General features: G+C 42.8%; 1 protein-coding gene across 1 annotated transcript; it reads right to left on the bottom strand.

Moving 5' to 3' along the window:
- Positions 1–6,817: 6,817 nt before the first annotated feature.
- LOC124550486 (acanthoscurrin-2-like) lies at positions 6,818–21,006 on the bottom strand. The gene is made up of 3 exons (XM_047125315.1): positions 20,854–21,006; positions 12,688–13,264; positions 6,818–7,334 (listed from the first exon to the last, which is right to left on the bottom strand). The coding sequence occupies exons 1-3, from the start codon at positions 20,909–20,911 to the stop codon at positions 7,310–7,312; spliced, it is 660 nt and encodes a 219-aa protein (XP_046981271.1). The 5' UTR covers positions 20,912–21,006; the 3' UTR covers positions 6,818–7,309.
- Between the last annotated feature and the right edge of the window lie 1,086 nt (positions 21,007–22,092).

Below are 22,092 nucleotides of genomic sequence, written 5' to 3' on the forward strand. Positions count from 1 at the left end.
CGACAGGCGTGAATGGAGGGACGAATGGAGACGTGTCGTCTTCAGCGATGATAGTCGCTTCTGCCATGGTGCCAATGATGGTCGTATGCGTGTTTGGCGCCGTGCAGGTGAGCGCCACAATCAGGACTGCATACGACCGAGGCACACAGGGCCAACACCCGGCATCATGGTGTGGGGAGCGATCTCCTACACTGGCCGTACACCACTGGTGATCGTCGAGGGGACACTGAATAGTGCACGGTACATCCAAACCGTCATCGAACCCATCGTTCTACCATTCCTAGACCGGCAAGGGAACTTGCTGTTCCAACAGGACAATGCACGTCCGCATGTATCCCGTGCCACCCAACGTGCTCTAGAAGGTGTAAGTCAACTACCCTGGCCAGCAAGATCTCCGGATCTGTCCCCCATTGAGCATGTTTGGGACTGGATGAAGCGTCGTCTCACGCGGTCTGCACGTCCAGCACGAACGCTGGTCCAACTGAGGCGCCAGGTGGAAATGGCATGGCAAGCCGTTCCACAGGACTACATCCAGCATCTCTACGATCGTCTCCATGGGAGAATAGCAGCCTGCATTGCTGCAAAAGGTGGATATACACTGTACTAGTGCCGACATTGTGCATGCTCTGTTGCCTGTGTCTATGTGCCTGTGGTTCTGTCAGTGTGATCATGTGATGTATCTGACCCCAGGAATGTGTCAATAAAGTTTCCCCTTCGTGGGACAATGAATTCACGGTGTTCTTATTTCAATTTCCAGGAGTGTATTCTTCTGCTTGGGGATATGCTTCTGAACTGATCACATAGGAAAACATATTTTGTCTGGCATTTGAACAAATACAAGACCCTAGAATTTAGTATGTATAAAGATGACTCGAAAGCGATAGCATCCTGCAGAAATACAAGTAATACAGACGCAAAATGCAGACATCAAACCAGGATCGTGCAGGGATGTTACTCAAATACATGCGGCAACATGCTGGAACAGTTGGTTACATCCTCTTCCGTACCAGGGGAAACCTAGCACCAGAGCGGCTTCCTGTTGCAACCACGAACTGCGAGAAGCAGTGTGACTTCCACAGTCCGAAATCGCTGAGCTCTGCAAAACATGCCACACTAGGCAGCTCAGATATGGTCGCGGCAGTCAGCCAGACATACCAGTCTACGAAACTTCAGAGAGACAGTCGAATGCTGGCAAATGGCTCACTTGTGCACTTGCGAAACTGTGTTTCTTCCAGTGCAGGAAGCTGAGAGAACTGTCAATAACGTTTTCTATGCGTGGTTGTGGAGTGCTCAACAGTTTTATATTTTCGATATGAGACAGTTGCCATTTAGAGTGTGTGTACATCCTCAGTGGGCAATGCCTTCAAATTACGTAGGGCGTTCAGTAAATAACGCAACAGTTTTTTTCTGAATGCAGACTGTTTTTATTCAGGATTCCAAAACACCACATTATTCCCCACTCTTTCGGCTACAGAACCCTATGTTTCAACACAATCTACACTCAGAGGGACAGCCTTACACCACCTTAGCGAGACGGCCTGTATGCCTGCATGGTAACACTCTACAGGTCGGCGCTGGAGCCAGTGTCTCGCTGCATCAATAACCTCCCCATCATCCGCGAACTGCTTCCCGCGGAGTGAATCCTTCATTGAACCAAATGGTCCTTCGTTGCTCTTTACGGTCTTCTGTTAGACAACAAGAAACCGAGTGGGTACACACTTTTGAGTAAACCAACTGGTGGACGAATTTGTCAGCACTACCGATAGAGACGTCCAGCTGCGCAGCGAGTCGTCTGATTGTCAACCGTCGATTACCTCGAAAGATAGTATTCGTACATTCCACACTACAGAGGTCACAGCTATGTGCTGCTTGCCAGCACGCGGAAGCTTCCACAGCCTTGTGCAACCTTTTTGCAATGATGACAGGCGCCTCGGCCAACGACTCACCGTGATTTTCTTCGCTTCCAGGTCTCTGTAGACATTCTGCAAGCTCCTATGAATACCTACGATACTCTAGTTTCCTGTCAAAAGAAATTCAATTACAACTTTCTGCTCGGAACCCAACTCCGCTGCAGACACCATTTTGAAGGCTACGTATAACGCCGCCATCTACCGGACCTTCATGAAACTGTAGGAATTGAAGTGGGAATATTCCACGATGTCCGACAACAAATTCCGAATTTTCTCTGCCGAAGCTAACGGAGGAAAAAAAATTGTTGCTTTACTTATTGAACATTCCGCGAAAATTGTCACGTCAAGAAGCAAGCTGGACAAATGGTGTTACGGTGAACAATGTCAACTTGGCGAGAGTTGCCAGAATCCAGTAAATTACATTTGTTTCAGTCGAAAATCAGGTGTGGCGCTTCAGTGGAAGTCTTTCCTATTGACTTTAAATTGTATTCTTGATTTTGTGTAGAGGATATTATAGATGGAAGCTGCTAGAAGGCAGCTGGAGGCGGTGGATTAAATTGTTAGTAGTGAATACATTTCAGGCCAGTGGATGGATCTTAGACTCTTTCTGAAAGTGGTCTAATTGCTGTAGGTGTTTTGGTTGTTGACACTGGAGTAGTGAAGAGTTTAACCTTGTCTTGTGGATCAAGCTGTAGCGTACGTCGCGTTGTTGCCGCGCTCATCACGAACATAGAGCGATTGATTTAAGGCCGCGACCGTAAACGTGAGTTCGAGCGGCACTACGGGAGCTCCTAGGTACGAACAAAAGGACGGTTTCAACGTGGTTGGCCGATCAATGAGAAGAAAAAAGATATGGATGAATCAGCTATCTCATAAATACAGGGCGACCCAAAAGCTCGTTAATGTTTGAAAATGCACCAATTCACGGAATAATGCAGATAGAGAGGTAAAACTTGACACACATACCTGAAATGATATGGGGTTCTATTGAAACCATGAAGGAGAGCAAGAAGATGCCAGTACATGACACTGGACAGCAACACTTCAGTGACACCGCATGAGAATCATGTATAAAATGAGGTGTAGTGAGAGAGGGCGTCAGATGCACCAGTAATCGTGTCATGTTCACTGTACCAGAAAAAGCCTCGTTAGTGAGGCTCTACTATCAGAATGGGGAATCCGCTATTGCAGCTTTTCAGTCCTATCGACATAAGAAGGGTTTTAGAACGGGTAAAGATCCTGCGACAAGCGATGCTGTGAGGAATATGACCACGAAGTTCGAATCTACAGGCTGTTTACATGATCGACCCCGTAGTGGATGACCAGACACTAATGCTGCTGCTGCTCGAACATTTCACAAAGAAATGTAGACTTTAGCTCGTTCATCTCACACGTTGCACCAGCATTCCACGCACTATTGTTTGGAGAGCAGTAAAGCGTACTCTCCAGTGTTATCCATACAAAATTCAGCGTCACCGTGAGCTGTTAGCCACCAGTTTCATCATTCGGAGAGCATTTGTGGTGTGGGCCCTTCAAAAAATGGGGGAAATGATGATTGGTTGTCTGTGTCGTTGGGAACCTACGAAGCCCGTTTCACACTCCGAGGGTACGTCAACACACAAAACTGTAGAATTTGGGTACCAAAAATCCGAGGACTATCGTGGAAAGTCAATTGCATGACGAGAAAGCCACAGTGTGATGTGGATTTACCACATCAGTCTGATCGGACCCTTTTTGTTCGAGGAAATGAGGGGTTCTGCTTTACAAACTGTCAGAGTGGTGGAAGCGAGGTACGCTGATATGTTACAGAATCGCATTATCCCCACCCTGTTGAATACATTCTGAAAGGTACGACTTTTTTATGTAGGATGGCGCTCCACCCCCTGTTGCTACACATGTAAAAGATCTCTTGCGCACATCGTTTGGTGTGGATGGCGTGCTTGGCCGCCACTTCCGTCATGCTAGACCTCCCAGATCCCTAGACCTGAATCCGTGCGATTATTGGTTGTGGAATTACCTGAAGTCTACCACGATCGTCCGACTTCATTAGGGGAGCTAAAGGGCAGCATCCGATGGCATCCGATGTTAACTGATTTTTGTGTGATCCTGTATATTAAATTCTTTTATGTTAACACTTTCTCAGACGTAACAGATATTGTTAAAACTAGTACCAGATTTGCCTCATCGCTACTTAAAATAGTGGCCGAGCGGTTCTACGCGCTACAGTCTGGAACCGCGCGACCGCTACGGTCACAGGTTCGAATGCTGCCTCGGGTATGGATGTGTGTGATGTCCTTAGGTTAGTTAGGTTTAAGTAGTTCTAAGTTCTAGGGGACTGATGACCTCAGCAGTTAAGTCCCATAGTGCTCACAGCCATTTGAACCATTTTACTTAAAATAGCGGAAAGATCAAGTGGTCAAGAGAGCAACCCTCCACGCATCTGTGTTCGATAGCCACACATTCTCACCAACATGTTCTTCAAATGAAGTGTACTTTTGAGAATTGCAGAGAGCCTTGCTATGGGCTATGCTAGCTGAGAGGAAACTGAGGGGAGCGAATTAACGGGCTGTATTGTGGGTGATCAAACACATCCCATCGCAAAGATGCAGGAGCACCTTCATTGCTGCCGAGAATTGAAGGTAAAGCATGATAGTTATGTTAGGCGGGCTGCATGATATGAGGCGAAATCTCTCACCAGGCCGTCATACTTGGTGGGAGACGCTATTTATCTGGACATCTTTACGTGCTCACTGCGCTGGAGAATTCTCCAGCAGAAGGAGGTTCTTACTCATTGGCCTGAAGATGACCACAGTAGTGACCGAAACCGGTCCCCGTAATAAATAAATTTTGATCAAGACTGTTTTTGATAGTAAATATTTGTAACACATTGATCACTGTCACTCCCATAATGCATTCAAAAGGTACCAACTATTTGTCGAATCCATTCACGCAAGGTCACTAGTGTTGTGATCCATATTTGACTAACAAGCAGTTAATCAGGTAGTCGTAACGATTTGGCTCATCGCTGTAAATTGTCTGAATATCAGTCATTGGCAGTTATTGAACTCATAACACATCAGACTTCGTTGCTAGTACTCTCACTTCTTCCAGACTCCGAAAAACAATAATTCTGCTTATTCCCTACACTCCAGCTTCAAGAAGCGTCACACTACACGTTACTCGCATATTATGTACAGGGGTTACGTAACGGAAACCAGCAACACATCGCTATCTTTGCCAAGTTCAGTTCTAGTCAGCTCGTTAGCTGTATAGGTGTGACACACAGACGGTAAAGTCTAATGGACGTATCTTAATTCTATGAAATTCTGATGGCGAAACGAATTCATTTATAAATTACAATATCTGCCCTCATGACTCAAGTTATCCTTTTTGGCTGTGTTGGTAGAGCTTTATTTTCAAATTTGTTTGGTATTGATGTTCCTCGATATTTTAAATTCGTGTATATTGGTCAATGACTTTCAGTAATGTAACTGTTGCTGAAGCGAAAATCTCTGAGCCCCTCTTTAGTATAACTTTTCACAAGTGGTTTCCTCGGTATACCTTGGGCCTTGTATTGCGTTATTCTCTTTGTCCTCTTTGTTGCTTATTTTTATAAGAATATTACGTTTGATCATTACTTCTTCTTCGTTTGAGCTGCGGACATAATGCGACGCCCACGCATGTAACCGAAGTTATTTACCACAAATTGTTATGTTGAGTCCATAAATGTCGCACGTTACTTGAAGGTTGTAGTTGCGCATTCTCATTTTTAATGACACACTTTCTTTGAAACTACATACACATAAAAAAATTAAAAAAGAAGGCAGTAATGAACTGATAGTTAACAGATTTAAAGAAGGAACATAAAATCTTTATGTGTAACGATGGTCGGTGTTTTGATGTCCGTATACAATGAACTGATAATTAACAGATTTAAAGCAGGAATACAAAACCTTTACACATAACGATGGTAAGTGTTCATTTTGTCCCCATACATTGTATAGGGGTATTAGCCTGAGGACGCATGTCATTCACGTCTTTAGCCTATGTACACAATTACAGCATTCGGTGGAGCATACTATTTGCCTCCCAGCAATTGTACTTCTTCGTTAAAACTATGCTAATACTGCTCTCTATAATTTTCATATTCATCCATAACACAACTTTTTTAGAGGATAGTGAGATGAAATAATGTTTTGCAGGTCTCACAATCAACAAAAAACTGGATCAGATTGTGTGGTACTTTTTTTCATGAAACACAGCTTCAGCCAAACGATTGTGTTTTTATAATCTTTTGTAACAGTTAGTTTGATCGCAACAATAAAGCTTGCAATAAAGGACAGCAACTGTTTTCTCAGATCATCACAAGCGGTAGTGTTGAGATCCATCTGAAACGAGTGCAGTGAATTGCTTCATGTATTTTCGCTGCTGGATCCATTCCTTCGCTTTCCTAGCACAATGCCTCACTTCGAACGCCCAGATACTTACTGACAATACGCTGTTAGACGACAAGTTCATCTCACAAATTACATGGGAAGAGCTGCCAACAGTATGAATTACCCACAATATCCCAAGTAGCGGACAATGATTTTTTTAAAAAAAGAAAAAAAGATATACTCCGCCGAATTGATGATACCCTATTTCTAGGTGACCACCACTTTTAGCAATATTTGTGCTATTATCCGGGCGATGAAAAATATGCACCACTGAAGTATCCGTTGAGCAACATTCTGATGTTCCGTTGTTTGAGAACACTAGATCTGTATGAAACTGATATAGTTGTGTAATTGCAACGAAATTTCACTGTCATACGTGATACCCTTTCTCATCAATTCCAGTAGATATTCATTTTCAATTTGAACTGCTGTTGCAAAATACGATTTTCTATGTGTGAGGAACTCATTACATTTGACAATTGAAAAATAGCTTTTATTGTTAAATTACAAGGTGAACATCATTTTTTTGGAATAATTCAATTTATATCTGAGTATAATTTATAGTTCCTGAGTACTGAGCACAGTTGCTCTATGCTTAGGGTAACATCATACACACTAGGTATAACATTCTTTAGGTAATCATCACCCATTGTCCACACTCTAACTTTATAATTTTGGAAAGTACGTTGTTTTGATATAGTACTAAACAAAGTCAGTGTAAAAGGTTCTGAATGTTCTAATAAAAAACATCACTCAAGAAAATACTCTTTTTTTCCTAATTTTTTCCATGATTTTCACAGTATTACGTAAAAACTATGGCTCTTGTTCAAACAAAATTTCAGTGCGGATAATTCTGCATCAAATAACATGAAGTTTATGTACACTGAATTTATTTTCTTGAAAAATTACACAAGTTCACTGGGAACATGGGAGTAGGAAATTAAATATTATGGGTTTCTGCTCTCATTTCCCGTAGCCACCATGGCCGCTGAAACAAAATAGACGAATATAAGTTTTTAACATATGATCATTAGCCATTTGAATAGAGCACTTGCATATCTATAACAACAAGATAATTGATAAATTACAGCTAATACAGTTACATGAATTTTTTTGTCCGAGCTCAAAAAAAAAATTCAGTCCTGTTTAATTAAAGGAGTATTCGTGAATGCTCTGCAATATTTTTCGTACTAGTTACAGCTGTTCCCAGTAAATCTGATCACCATCAGCTGACAAAGAATTTACTGTTTAATAATCTACTATGAGCACTGTCGTCTTAAGAGCAATGTAACAACAGAACACTACTTGGACAGTGACAAAGCGAAACTGAAAGCTTCGTGCTACAGTTGCATTACGTTAGTGTAAAGATAACGATGTGTAGATTACTTTTTGTATTGCTATGCTTCCGTTCAAAAATAGTTCGTCAGTCTTCCGGTGCGAAGATGATCTTTATAATCTGCAACTATTTGACGTTATAATATGGCTCTGTAGAGGAATAAACGTATCGGTGACAAATTTTTTGTAACTTATTAAACATAAGACATGTTGTTGAGGCGAGGTGTGCGAAACTCTGCAAAATCCACATCTATGTACACATTCTGGAAGGCACTGTGGAGGAGGGTGCTTCCCACGTAGGTATTAGGGTTCCTTCTTGCGTTAGCGTATTGAGTGAGGGATTAGTGACCAATAAACTGCCTTTGTGCGCACTTTAAATAGTCTAATCTTGCGTCTGAGGCAACTACGGGAGCGATACATATGGTACTGTGGTATTTCCATATTCCTCTCATAATAATAACTATTGAATCGTTACAAACTAGAGTTCTGCTCAGGTGTTGGCAGCTATCTTCAAGGTTTTACCCATTCAGGTTTTCAGCATGTTAAGTGCCACCCTTCCGACACTGAAACAATACTGTGACTACACTCCTGGAAATTGAAATAAGAACACCGTGAATTCATTGTCCCACGAAGGGGAAACTTTATTGACACATTCCTGGGGTCAGATACATCACATGATCACACTGACAGAACCACAGGCACATAGACACAGGCAACAGAGCATGCACAATGTCGGCACTAGTACAGTGTATATCCACCTTTCGCAGCAATGCAGGCTGCTATTCTCCCAAGGAGGCGATCGTAGAGATGCTGGATGTAGTCCTGTGGAACGGCTTGCCATGCCATTTCCACCTGGCGCCTCAATTGGACCAGTTCGTGCTGGACGTGCAGACCGCGTGAGACGACGCTTCATCCAGTCCCAAACATGCTCAATGGGGGACAGATCCGGAGATCTTGCTGGCCAGGGTAGTTGACTTACACCTTCTAGAGCACGTTGGGTGGCGCGGGATACATGCGGACGTGCATTGTCCTGTTGGAACAGCAAGTTCCCTTGCCGGTCTAGGAATGGTAGAACGATGGGTTCGATGACGGTTTGGATGTACCGTGCACTATTCAGTGTCCCCTCGACGATCACCAGTGGTGTACGGCCAGTGTAGGAGATCGCTCCCCACACCATGATGCCGGGTGTTGGCCCTGTGTGCCTCGGTCTTATGCAGTCCTGATTGTGGCGCTCCCCTGCACGGCGCCAAACACGCATACGACCATCATTGGCACCAAGGCAGAAGCAACTCTCATCGCTGAAGACGACACGTCTCCATTCGCCCCTCCATTCACGCCTGTCGCGACACCACTGGAGGCGGGCTGCACGATGTTGGGGCGTGAGCGGAAGACGGCCTAACGGTGTGCGGGACCGTAGCCCAGCTTCATGGAGACGGTTGCGAATGGTCCTCGCCGATACCCCAGGAGCAACAGTGTCCCTAATTTGCTGGGAAGTGGCGGTGCGGTCCCCTACGGCACTGCGTAGGATCCTACGGTCTTGGCGTGCATCCGTGCGTCGCTGCGGTCCGGTCCCTGGTCGACGGGCACGTGCACCTTCCGCCGACCACTGGCGACAACATCGATGTACTGTGGAGACCTCACGCCCCACGTGTTGAGCAATTCGGCGGTACGTCCACCCGGCCTCCCTCATGCCCACAATACGCCCTCGCTCAAAGTCCGTCAAATGCATATACGGTTCACGTCCACGCTGTCGCGGCATGCTACCAGTGTTAAAGACTGCGATGGAGCTCCGTATGCCACGGCAAACTGGCTGACACTGACGGCGGCGGTGCACAAATGCTGCGCAGCTAGCGCCATTCGACGGCCAACACCGCGGTTCCTGGTGTGTCCGCTGTGCCGTGCGTGTGATCATTGCTTGTACAGCCCTCTCGCAGTGTCCGGAGCAAGTATGGTGGGTCTGACACACCGGTGTCAATGTGTTCTTTTTTCCATTTCCAGGAGTGTATTAGTAGTTTTGTAGTCATTGCATACTGTGTCCCTGCGCTTTTTAAAGTGCATAATTTTACATTTCTTAGCGTATGAAGCATGTTGCGAGTCTTTGTGCGACTTTCAAGCATTATCAAGGCCTGACGATATTTATGATGATTTTTATGGGTAACTGCGTCATCTGCCAAATTTCTTAGCTTATTACGAGGGCTATTCTCAAAGTAAGGTCCGACCGGGCGCGAAATGGAAACCACTGTGAAAATCTGATGAAACGTTGCACAGATGTGTTTCTCTAGTATGTCCGTCGATCGCGTCATGTTGCTCTTTTCAGTTCTGAGCGCACAGTGAGGACTTAAAGATATCTAGAAAATAGTGTCTCCTGCTAAGCACGGGTGTCTGCCGTGAGATTTCGCCTGCTTTCACGCAGTCCACATAGCGTAGCGATCATACATTTCCTTCTTCATGAAAATTCTCGGCAGCACGCTGGAGGGGCAACCAGAACGCACCTGCAGCGTTTTCGATGGGAAGTCTTTTGGTCACCTACCATTCAGATCCAATATGGCTCCCTCTGATTTTCATCTCTGCTCACGTGAACCTCTGGCCATGAAGACAACATTTTAGCACAGACAACGAGCTGCAGACCAGTGTAGAGAACTAGCGGAAAGCACAGGCAGCTGCCTTCTATGGATTGGAAAGTTGGTACAAAGCTACGTCAGATGTCTTCAGTTGAAGCGTCAGCTATGTAGAAACGTAGCTGGAAGATATAGCTAACTGTCGCAAATAAAACATTTTTTTTAATTTTCACAGCGATTTCCATTTCGTAACAGATCGGACGTCGCATGAAAATTAAAATGAGAAAAAGAAAACAAGCTGTCACTTCATTCGGTAGACAGAAGACGAAAATTTGTGCTTGCATGGAGTTAATGTAGATGCATTCCTTTATTGAAATCGATGGTCCATAAAGTTTTTCAGTGAAACAATCACCCACTATCAATAACGATGCCAAAAACAGACCTTGCTCCAGCTGCATTATTATCCCATCGGATGCATTACCTTTCATTTCCTCTATCGGTACATGTAGAAAAACTGCACACGAAATTCTTTCGTTACGTTCTGATATTTAGATGGAAATAAATACTGATAGATACCGGTACTGATTTACATGTGTCGCGCGTCGTCTTAAATACTCTATAATGTCATCAGTGTATGAATACTCTGATACACTTGTTGATTTTCATCACCTGTCACATTACACATGTGTGTTCGTGCATGTGAGTGAGTCTTTGTGTGTGTGTGTGTGTGTGTGTGTGTGTGTGTGTGTGTGTGTGTGTGTGATAGATATAAAAGCATGCAAGTGTCAACCAATCACGACAACATATTAAACACTCCTTCCTAATATTTTAGGGAGCAACTATTCGTTCAGAGGATCTTAAGAGTCGTCACACATTCGCCGATTTGTTATCTAAAACACAGTGCACTTTTCCAGGTAAATTAACCGCTGCGCTCCTGTCCGAATATAAAACACAGTCAAATAAAATGTTACGCACTGTCAGCTATACATCAAAAGCACCAAACATTGGACGTTCTCTCGATAGCCTTGCCGCATCGGGCTGTGTCCCTCGCAAAGACGAGTGACGAGTATCCCACTTCCTCTGAGCGGATGGAGAGAAGCACGTGATGGCTGCGCTGTTGACTTTACAAGCTGCAGTGTGCTCTCTGTAACTCCAGGCCGTCTCTATCCCATCTTTGCATGACTCTGCAGCTCAGCATCAAGGTGAGAGCATGTAGGGAGATGACGCACCGAACCATCTGATTATCGCTGCACACAACGCCGGTTGCTACATCTGCTAACACGTGTCTTCGAAAATCTTAATCTTGACTGCGGAACAGTAACTGTGTAAATCAGTAGTCTCTGGTACCCTCCTGCTTCCCCACACTGTGACGGCAGAGGAACGGGTTCTTGGATTTTCTATACGGATTTACCTCCTGGGTACAAATGTTGTAGAAACTAAAGCGCATTGTGGAAGTAGGAGCTTGTGGGGAATTTTGCAGTCTGAGCACAGTTCAACTGATCCAGTGCGCTCAAGACCGCTCATAATTCAGCCTCGCATACAGTGAATTCTTTGGGTAGTCGCATTTTGAGGAGACGATCAGAGCAGCCAAGGCAGTCCACTTGTTTAGACCCATCTTTAAATACAACAACATGTTGGTGGCGCTCGTTTAAAATTTCGTCCGCGTTTAAAATTTCATAAAACATCATAATAACATACACAGCTGTGCAGCCTCTCCTATAAAACTACTCTGGATTTTCTCAGCAACCACGGCGCCAGCGATAGGGCTAGGGTTTGTGCTTTCCCCACAGAACGTGACTACGGTTCATTCTCTACGAGGAATCCAAAAAGAAGTTATGTACTTCCTGCAATACGCGTTTTCCCCAATTTCTTATGTTTTTAACACACTAAATTACTACTAACACACTAAATTACTACGAATTCGCCAACGCGCCGCGATCTAGTGTAGAAATATGTTACAAGCTGCCAATTTAGAGGTCACACCAGGAACACTGCATTTCTTAGCAGAACCAACAGTTAATTATAGATATTACTGATAATATAAAATAATATGAGTGTTACGTAAAATATTACTTCTGTACATTTTCAATGCAACAATGTGATCAATGAAAATAAATACTGTAAACTGATTGTATCTACAATAGCTGAAGAATTATCACAGGTCCTTAATATATTTAATTTTGGGCAAGTTCCTTATTACCTCTTAAATAAAAATATGTTTAAAATTGTTTGAGTTATTCCACATCCATGAGGACCATTTCACTTGGAAACTGCAGTAGAGACATTAGCTGTCGATTTTCTTTTCTGTATTGCAAATATTTTTATAAATAATATGAATTAATTTTTTGAAATGTTCTAAATCTTTGAGACTCTCCTCACTTAGGATCTATGGAACAAAAAGGACATCAGTTTCATTGAATTAGAAGACCAGAGAAAATGTTTACTCACAACCCTCCGAGTCCACCAGAGAAACTGGAACTGGAAGCCTGGGAGCTGCTCTTTGAGAAAGTGCCCCCTCCGCCGCCGCCGTGGCCTCCGCCCCCACAGGTATTGCAACCGCCTCCTACTCCTCCGATTCCAGGGTAGCCACCCCCACCGTAGCCTCCATCACCTCCGCCGCCTAAGCCGCCACCTCCGTATCCACCATGTCCACCTCCGCCTAAGCCGGCTCCATCATAGCCTCCACCTCCACCTAAGCCGCCTCCTCCGTAGCCTCCGCCTCCACCCAAATTGCCTCCACCGTAGCCACCGTGCCCACCTCCGCCTAAGCCGCCTCCACCGTAGCCTCCGCCTCCGCCTAAGCCACCTCCTCCAAAGCCCCCATGGCCGCCGCCGCCGATGCCTCCATGTCCAGCGCCACTCAGGCCGCCTCCTCCGTAGCCTCCGCCGCCTCCTAAGCCGCCGCCTCCGAATCCTCCATGGCCGAGGCCGCCAAAGCCGCCTCCGCCGCCACCACCTCCACCGCCACCGCCGCCGCCATACCCACCATAACCACCACCACGCTTGATACGTGACACGGCAGCATCTGCAGAAGAGGTTAACCCTGTCACTTGTCCATCCATACCACAATGAAAACTGCTTTCAAAATTTTCTGGAAACACTACTTCTTTCATATAAGCAAGCAAGCACATTTCTCTCGTCATTTAAAGTAATTCACATTAAATAATCAACATAGGGTTACCAGATGGCAGTCTTCAAATAAGAGGACGTTTCTAGATTCGTACAAAAATTCGCAAAGATGTTATAGTTTACTCAACATTTACCTAACTGTCATTAAGATAAATTACAGTTTTTACAACTATAGTCTTATAATATGAAACTGTTTATACCACATATATTGCACTGAATGATTTGCAACTGAAACATGTATAATAAGCAGTATTCCACATAAATTTATTAAATCTTAGAACAGTATAATAATTTGTGGCAAATTTTAATACAAACTATAAAAAAATCATCATTTGTAAACAAGGCATCTTCATCTACATCATTATTTCCGAAGTACTCCACTGAATTTGTTGTTGTTGTTGTGGTCTTCAGTCCTGAGACTGGTTTGATGTAGCTCTCCATGCTACTCTATCCTGTGCAAGCTTCTTCATCTCCCAGTACCTACTGCAACCTACATCCTTCTGAATCTGCTTAGTGTATTCATCTCTTGGTCTCCCTCTACGATTTTTACCCTCCACGCTGCCCTCCAATGCTAAATTTGTGATCCCTTGATGCCTCAAAACATGTCCTACCAACCGATCCCTTCTCCTAGTCAAGTTGTGCCACAAACTTCTCTTCTCCCCAATCCTTTTCAATACCTCCTCATTAGTTACGTGATCTACCCACTTTATCTTCAGCATTCTTCTGTAGCACCACGTTTCAAAAGATTCTATTCTCTTCTTGTCCACACTAGTTATCGTCCATGTTTCACTTCCATACATGGCTACACTCCATACAAATACTTTCAGAAACGACTTCCTGACACTTAAATCTATACTAGATGTTAACAAAGTTCTCTTCTTCAGAAACGATTTCCTTGCCATTGCCAGTCTACATTTTATATCCTCTCTACTTCGACCATCATCAGTTATTTTACTCCCTAAATAGCAAAACTCCTTTACTACTTTAAGTGTCTCATTTCCTAATCTAATTCCCTCAGCATCACCCGATTTAATTTGACTACATTCCATTATCCTCGTTTTGCTTTTGTTGATGTTCATCTTATATCCTCCTTTCAAGACACTGTCCATTCCGTTCAACTGCTCTTCCAAGTCCTTTGCTGTCTCTGACAGAATTACAATGTCATCGGCGAACCTCAAAGTTTTTACTTCTTCTCCATGAATTTTAATACCTACTCCGAATTTTTCTTTTGTTTCCTTTACTGCTTGCTCAATATACAGATTGAATAATATCGGGGAGAGGCTACAACCCTGTCTCACTCCCTTCCCAACCACTGCTTCCCTTTCATGCCCCTCGACTCTTCTAACTGCCATCTGGTTTCTGTACAAATTGTAAATAGCCTTTCGCTCCCTGTATTTTACCCCCGCCACCTTTAGAATGTGAAAGAGAGTATTCCAGTCAACATTGTCAAAAGCTTTCTCTAAGTCTACAAATGCTAGAAACGTAGGTTTGCCTTTTCTTAATCTTTCTTCTAAGATAAGTCGTAAGGTTAGTATTGCCTCACGTGTTCCAACATTTCTACGGAATCCAAACTGATCTTCCCCGAGGTCCGCTTCTACCAGTTTTTCCATTCGTCTGTAAAGAATTCGCTTTAGTATTTTGCAGCTGTGACTTATTAAACTGATAGTTCGATAATTTTCGCATCTGTCAACACCTGCTTTCTTTGGGATTGGAATTATTATATTCTTCTTGAAGTCTGAGGGTATTTCACTTGTCTCATACATCTTGCTCACCAGATGGTAGAGTTTTGTCAGGACTGGCTCTCCCAAGGCCGTCAGTAGTTCTAATGGAATGTTGTCCACTCCCGGGGCCTTGTTTCGACTCAGGTCTTTCAGTGCTCTGTCAAACTCTTCACGCAGTATCGTATCTCCTATTTCATCTTCATCTACATCCTCTTCCATTTCCATAATATTGTCCTCAAGTACATCGCCCTTGTATAAACCCTCTATATACTCCTTCCACCTTTCTGCCTTCCCTTCTTTGCTTAGAACTGGGTTGCCATCTGAGCTCTTGATATTCGTACAAGTGGTTCTCTCCTCTCCAAAGGTCTCTTTAATTTTCCTGTAGGCAGTATCTATCTTACCTCTAGTGAGACAAGCCTTTACATACTTACATTTGCCCTCTAGCCATCCCTGCTTAGCCATTTTGCACTTCCTGTCGATCTCATTTTTGAGACGTTTGTATTCCTTTTTGCCTGCTTCATTTACTGCATTTTTATATTTTCTCCTTTCATCAATTAAATTCAATATTTCTTCTGTTACCCAAGGATTTCTATTAGCCCTCGTCTTTTTACCTACTTGATCGTCTGCTGCTTTCACTACTTCATCCCTCAGAGCTACACATTCTTCTTCTACTGTATTTCTTTCCCCCATTCCTATCAATTGTTCCCTTATGCTCTCCCTGAAACTCTCTACAACCTCTCGTTCTTTCAGTTTATCCAGGTCCCATCTCCTTAAATTCCCACCATTTTGCAGTTTCTTCAGTTTCAATCTGCAGTTCATAACCAAGAGATTGTGGTCAGAATCCATATCTGCCCCTGGAAATGTCTTACAATTTAAAACCTGGTTCCTAAATCTCTGTCTTACCATTATATAATATATCTGATACCTTTTAGTATCTCCAGGATTCTCTCAGGTATACAACCTTCTTTTATGATTCTTGAACCAAGTGTTAGCTATGATTAAGTTATGCTCTGTGCAAAATTCTACAAGGCGGCTTCCTCTTTCATTTCTTCCCCCCAATCCATATTCACCTACTATGTTTCCTTCTCTCCCTTTTCCTACACTCGAATTCCAGTCACCCATGACTATTAAATTTTCGTCTCCCTTCACTACCTGAATAATTTTTCTTATCTCGTCATACATTTCATCAATTTCTTCATCATCTGCAGAGCTAGTTGGCATATAAACTTGTACTACTGTAGTAGGCATGGGCTTTGTGTCTATCTTGGCCACAATAATGCGTTCACTATGCTGTTTGTAGTAGCTAACCCGCACTCCTATTTTTTTATTCATTATTAAACCTACTCCTGCATTACCTCTATTTGATTTTGTATTTATAACCCTGTAATCACCTGACCAAAAGTCTTGTTCCTCCTGCCACCGAACTTCACTAATTCCCACTATATCTAACATTAACCTATCCATTTCCCTTTTTAAATTTTCTAACCTACCTGCCCGATTAAGGGATCTGACATTCCACGCTCCGATCCGTAGAATGCCAGTTTTCTTTCTCCTGATAACGACGTCCTCCTGAGTAGTCCCCGCCCGGAGATCCGAATGGGGGACTATTTTTCCTCCGGAATATTTTACCCAAGAGGACGCCATCATCATTTAATCATACAGTAAAGCTGCATGTCCTCGGGAAAAATTACGGCTGTAGTTTCCCCTTGCTTTCAGCCGTTCGCAGTACCAGCACAGCAAGGCCGTTTTGGTTAATGTTACAAGGCCAGATCAGTCAATCATCCAGACTGTTGCCCCTGCAACTACTGAAAAGGCTGATGCCCCTCTTCAGGAACCACATGTTTGTCTGGCCTCTCAACAGATACCCCTCCGTTGTGGTTGCACCTACGGTACGGCCATCTGTATCGCTGAGGCACGCAAGCCTCCCCACCAACGGCAAGGTCCATGGTTCATGGGGGCGGCCACTGAATTTATGAAATCAATTTCCCGTTTTTCAACAAATAATCATAAAACTATATACAGGAAATTCTTATAACTATGTTGCACGGTTCAGCACTAAGTGTATTTCGATATTTGCACCACCGACTGTAAATTACTGAACATATTTCCTATACTAGTATAGGAAGAAAAACTCTGCAATCTCAGTAGCACTGACACACAAGCAACATTCTTTCTCGCTTGTAAATATTTGTGGCAGATATCATTTGACAACAACTGATCTCCTGCATTAGCATTTGCCTTGTTCGTCAAAAACCTCTAAAATTGCAGAACCGGTCAAAGTACTTTATATCATCGATTTCAATATTAAACTTATCACTGAAAAACAGAACTGTATGTTCCATGTCTTCCCACTTTGGAAAATTCTTCAAACCAACCCACATAAACGCTAAAAACTCTTGACACAAAACCAACTACTTTTTGAGCTATTTAATTGTTGCATCGTACACATGTGCTGTTTCTCCTTCTAGCCCATCACATTCTGAACGATAAACTTCATCCCTTTTTATCCTCAAAATTTCTTTTACTTTCATAGATTTGAAATTCTGCATTTGTGATTCTTGAAGAACATTCAACACTGTCTGAAAACTATATATCGTTTCTCAAAGTGAATTTTTCTCTTTTTCTAGAGCTAAATATTATTCTGAAATAATGACATAAGAGAATGAACAAACCATAATGGTGCTTCGCTAAGCTTACCTTGAAAAAAATAGTGAAATATAAGTCCAGTGCAGGATACATTTCTATTAGTCTTATAAATAAGGGAAAAGAGACAGCCACCTAGTCTTAGAATGACTCAATGTATAGTACATTTACAAATTCATAAAAGTCCTTATGAATTTTTATAGGAGAAAGAACAAGAACATAAATACGACGGCCAAAGGAACTAGAGCAACCCAGAATGCTACAGGCCCACTTGCAACTCTATTCTCGTACACAAGTAAGTGTGAAAACGTGAAACGCGGACGCTGGCTATCTGAAACTAACAAGATAACTGGTGCCTGTTAGTCTAATTAAGATGGAGGATGACGTGAATCTGCCTGGCGAAGGCCAGTACAATTAACTGCAGCTCCGTCTTGTTAGTTTGCAACATTATTCAGGTAAAATCCACAATGAATACGAAACAAGGGTACAAACAGCGAGTCCGTATTTGGGGAGAGGGGGAGAAGTGAGGGGACCCATTGTGTACATACATAGTGTTCTGTTTACCCTTGGGCAGCGCATGGGGTCCTTTCAAACGTTTCAGAAGGTTTTCGATGTTTTCTAACTGTTTCACGAAACAAAAGCGAGAGAAAAAAGGAAGATTTATGTTTATTCTTAATAAACTACTACACAGGAAAGGATGGGGTTAAAAAATTGGCCCAGATCATGTCAGTGAAGCCATGACAATAGTTACCTTAGTCTGGAAGCGTCGGATGGAAATTGGAACCTCCTTCCCGCAAATTAGAACCCAACATGTTAACGACTGCACCATTTCACTCGGTCGGGAAAAAGAGAAGTAACAGAAATAGTAGAATATGGATTCCGCTGTAAAATTTGGTAACGTTTTCAATATAGTTTAGTTATTTACATATCTATTTGTTTTAGTGATGAGCAGCAGACATTTACTTTTCCTCCAGGATCCACATAAACGCATCAGCCACATGTATGCATTGATGGTAAGGTATCACTTCTAACTTAAAGCGAGTTTAACTCAGTATCTGAAGGTCAGTTGGAGAAGTATCTTATGTATTCAATTGAAATTATATTAATTCAGATAATATAAGCGATTAGTGTACTAATTATTTTTCCTAAAACACTTTAACATCGTCGTTTTGTTTTCCCCTAGTTCGATGTGTGGCACAGCATTACTTGTTTCACATCAACACATTGTTTTAAATTTAATTACACGGTATTGAAACGAAATAAATGGGGAAAGAACAAAGATTTGTTTTTAAAGTGTTATCTGTGCACTGGACTCAATGAGAGATAATTTCTGCTGAGTTACTGAGTTTTCATTTTGAGCCTTGCGGTAACTACGTGCTGATAGTTATTTGAGTGGGCAGCTTTCAATTTTATTTTCGGTATTTATCATTTTATAACTGGCTACAGAGTTCCAGTGATTGCGAGCTCTTTTTTATGCAAAAATTACAATTTCAATGCTACACGGTAAATGGTTGAAACATTACACCTCGTCATCACAAACTGGCAAAGTTTTATATGATTTCTTAGACTTAAAGTTAACCCAGTTAACTATCACCAGAGTCACTACCTACTACCTTATAAGACTCTGCGTGATGTAAATATAGTAGAAGATTGGTCTTAAGGCCGTAATAAAAGTCTCTCTCTTCGTGATTGTACATTTATGAGGCTAATAAATTTGTCTGAAATCAAGTAAGAAGTTCACTACCATTCCCCAAGCGATGAAGGGCAGTTGTGAAAACAGTAGACTCGAATCTGGAAGCTGTAGGATTCAAATTCCCGTGCTCTCATCTTCGTTTAACAGATCGGAATGGTTCTTTTAACAAGTAGATAGCCATATACTATTGGTACTCAGATGGTAGTGACCTGCATGACGGCGATGGTCCGTTATACTCTTCCTTTACTCTTACAGTGCTCAAATGAAGATGAGGTCAGAGTTTAACGTCACACCGATATCTAAGTCAATGGTCCCCAATTTGGGAGTCCTTACCCCCCGAGGAGTAAAATGAAATTTTGTAAGGAGTATAAACAAAGAAGATTTCATTGTGTTTCAGTCATGAAACTAAAGTATTTTTAAAAGATCTTATTATTATCACGATTTCGTAAGACTCTAATGTATCAGTAATTATTTTTTTCTCAATTACTTGCAATGATGTGTGACACTATACGGTGCAGGTTGCAGGTTCCTCACACAGTCCTTCCAGTACACAAACACTAAGTTAGTAGCGCAAGTCGATGACGGTAAAAGTGAAATACACACGTAACAAACGCTACATATCTCATTAAAATGTCTTCACCAAGTTATAAACAGCTCTTGCAATACACCAAAAATTGCTTAATTACTCACTCAGAAACAGATAAATAAACTATTGATAGGATGGCACCATAGTAACTTGGTAAGGACCAGTATAGCGCTGAACACATTATTATTATCATTCTTATTATTATTAGAGCCTTCAGACACATAACACTAACGGCCTGAATACTTCCAATTTCTGCCATTTCAGAATTAAGGAGCCAACAATCAAGTGATTTTCAAACAATAAGTATAGTGCACACATTTTAACTGGGTTATTTTTTAAATGGGGGTGAAGCTGAAGTAAGTGTCGCTAGGGAGAGGATTGGTACAGATGAACAGTGTTTTGTAACAAACGCCTATATTCACTATGGATAGTCAGCGTTCTTATTTGAAAAGGAGTTGTGGGATCACTCAAATATAAAAGAAGACTACTAGACGTAAGTAATACCGACTGTCTCCTTGACTGTTAACACACCGACGACAACTAAATATCATTCATCATTTTAAAAATAAACGTGGTAAAAGAAACTTCTATATCATTCTAAAGTTCATTTGGACCGTAAGTTAGTGATGATGAGAGCAATGGAAAAGGGAGGGGGGGGGGGGGTACTAGCTAATATCCGATTACACTCGGGGGTAATGGTCTAGGTAATTACGGGCTAAGCATCAGCTTAGTTGGGTGAGGTTAGGAGAGGAAAGTAACGTGGCCTTCCTGAAAGCCCCGACATTTCTCTCCAGTTATCTAGGGAATCTATGAGAACGTTAAATCGAGGCTGTTCAACTCACCGGTTAGGAGTGCTAGCGCGAGGAAGACGGCCGCGCACAGCGCTGTGTTGTGCGCCATGGTCCGCTGCAGCTGCGGAGGCGGCGTCCTTTCGCTTCTACGGCCGGCTGCCCGCTCGCCGTCTTTTATTAGCACGTCTCGGCCGACCGGCAACATTATGTGCAAAACACCGCGCCCTGCGGTGAACCCCCTCCCCACACATGTCTCCCCACACCGAAGAGGTCCAATGATTTGCAGTTCTGACACGGCGAGCGGCCTTGACAATGAGGCCCAGTTCCTGAGAACACCAGCTCAACATTGCGGAAGTAGGCCTCATTAAGAACACAACAAATTGCGCCATTGGCTGTAAATGTTAAGGAGAACGTCCACACACAATTACACACAATAATTACACATATTTTCGGGAGATTTGTACTGTAGTTGGAAGCGTTACTTTTCTCTGAAACGCAATGGCTTGTCCCATTCGGTATCCACTTAGATACCGAAATACAGGGTGCGTCACAAAAAATGTATACACACTTTGAAGCGTCATAGAAAATTTATTTCCCGTTCTACAATGTTAAATTTCTGGAAATGGAAAGCTTAAAGTCCAATTGGAAAAATAAATGTACTTTGCAAATGTGATTAATGTTCAAACTGGTGGCCTTCAGCATCAATACATTTCTGAGTACGACTCACCACTGATTCCGTACATCGTACCAAAGTGTCCAATGAGATTTCTGCGCACACCGCCTGAATCTCATTCCAAAGTGTGTCCAGGTTACGTGGTTTACGTTTGTACACCTCATCTTTTACTGTGCCCCATAAGAAGAAATCCAGAGGCGTGAGGTCTGGAGAGCGTGCAGGAAACTCGATTGGTCCCCTGCGTTCTATCCATTGGCCTGGAACATTGTGATCCAGATATGCTCGTACGTCCCTATGATGGTGCGGCGGGGTGCCATCTTGTTGGAAATAAAACTCATCATTACCGTATAATGCACGAATGGCAGGGAATATGGAGTCAGCAAGCATTGTAAGGTCCAATGAGTACCCTTGCAGACAAACCACACCACACATTTACACCAGACAAATTCACAGCATTTTCAACTGTAATGTGCGGGTTATCTTTAGCCCAGTGCACACAATTGTGCCTATTGACAGTTCCATTGAGTTTGAATTGGGCTTCATCCGACCAAATTATGCTACCCATAAATCCCGGTTCACGTCTCACCATCTCCTGAACCCAATCACAAAATACTAAC

This window comes from Schistocerca americana, chromosome 1, assembly GCF_021461395.2.
Source record: "Schistocerca americana isolate TAMUIC-IGC-003095 chromosome 1, iqSchAmer2.1, whole genome shotgun sequence".
NCBI lineage: Eukaryota > Metazoa > Arthropoda > Insecta > Orthoptera > Acrididae > Schistocerca > Schistocerca americana.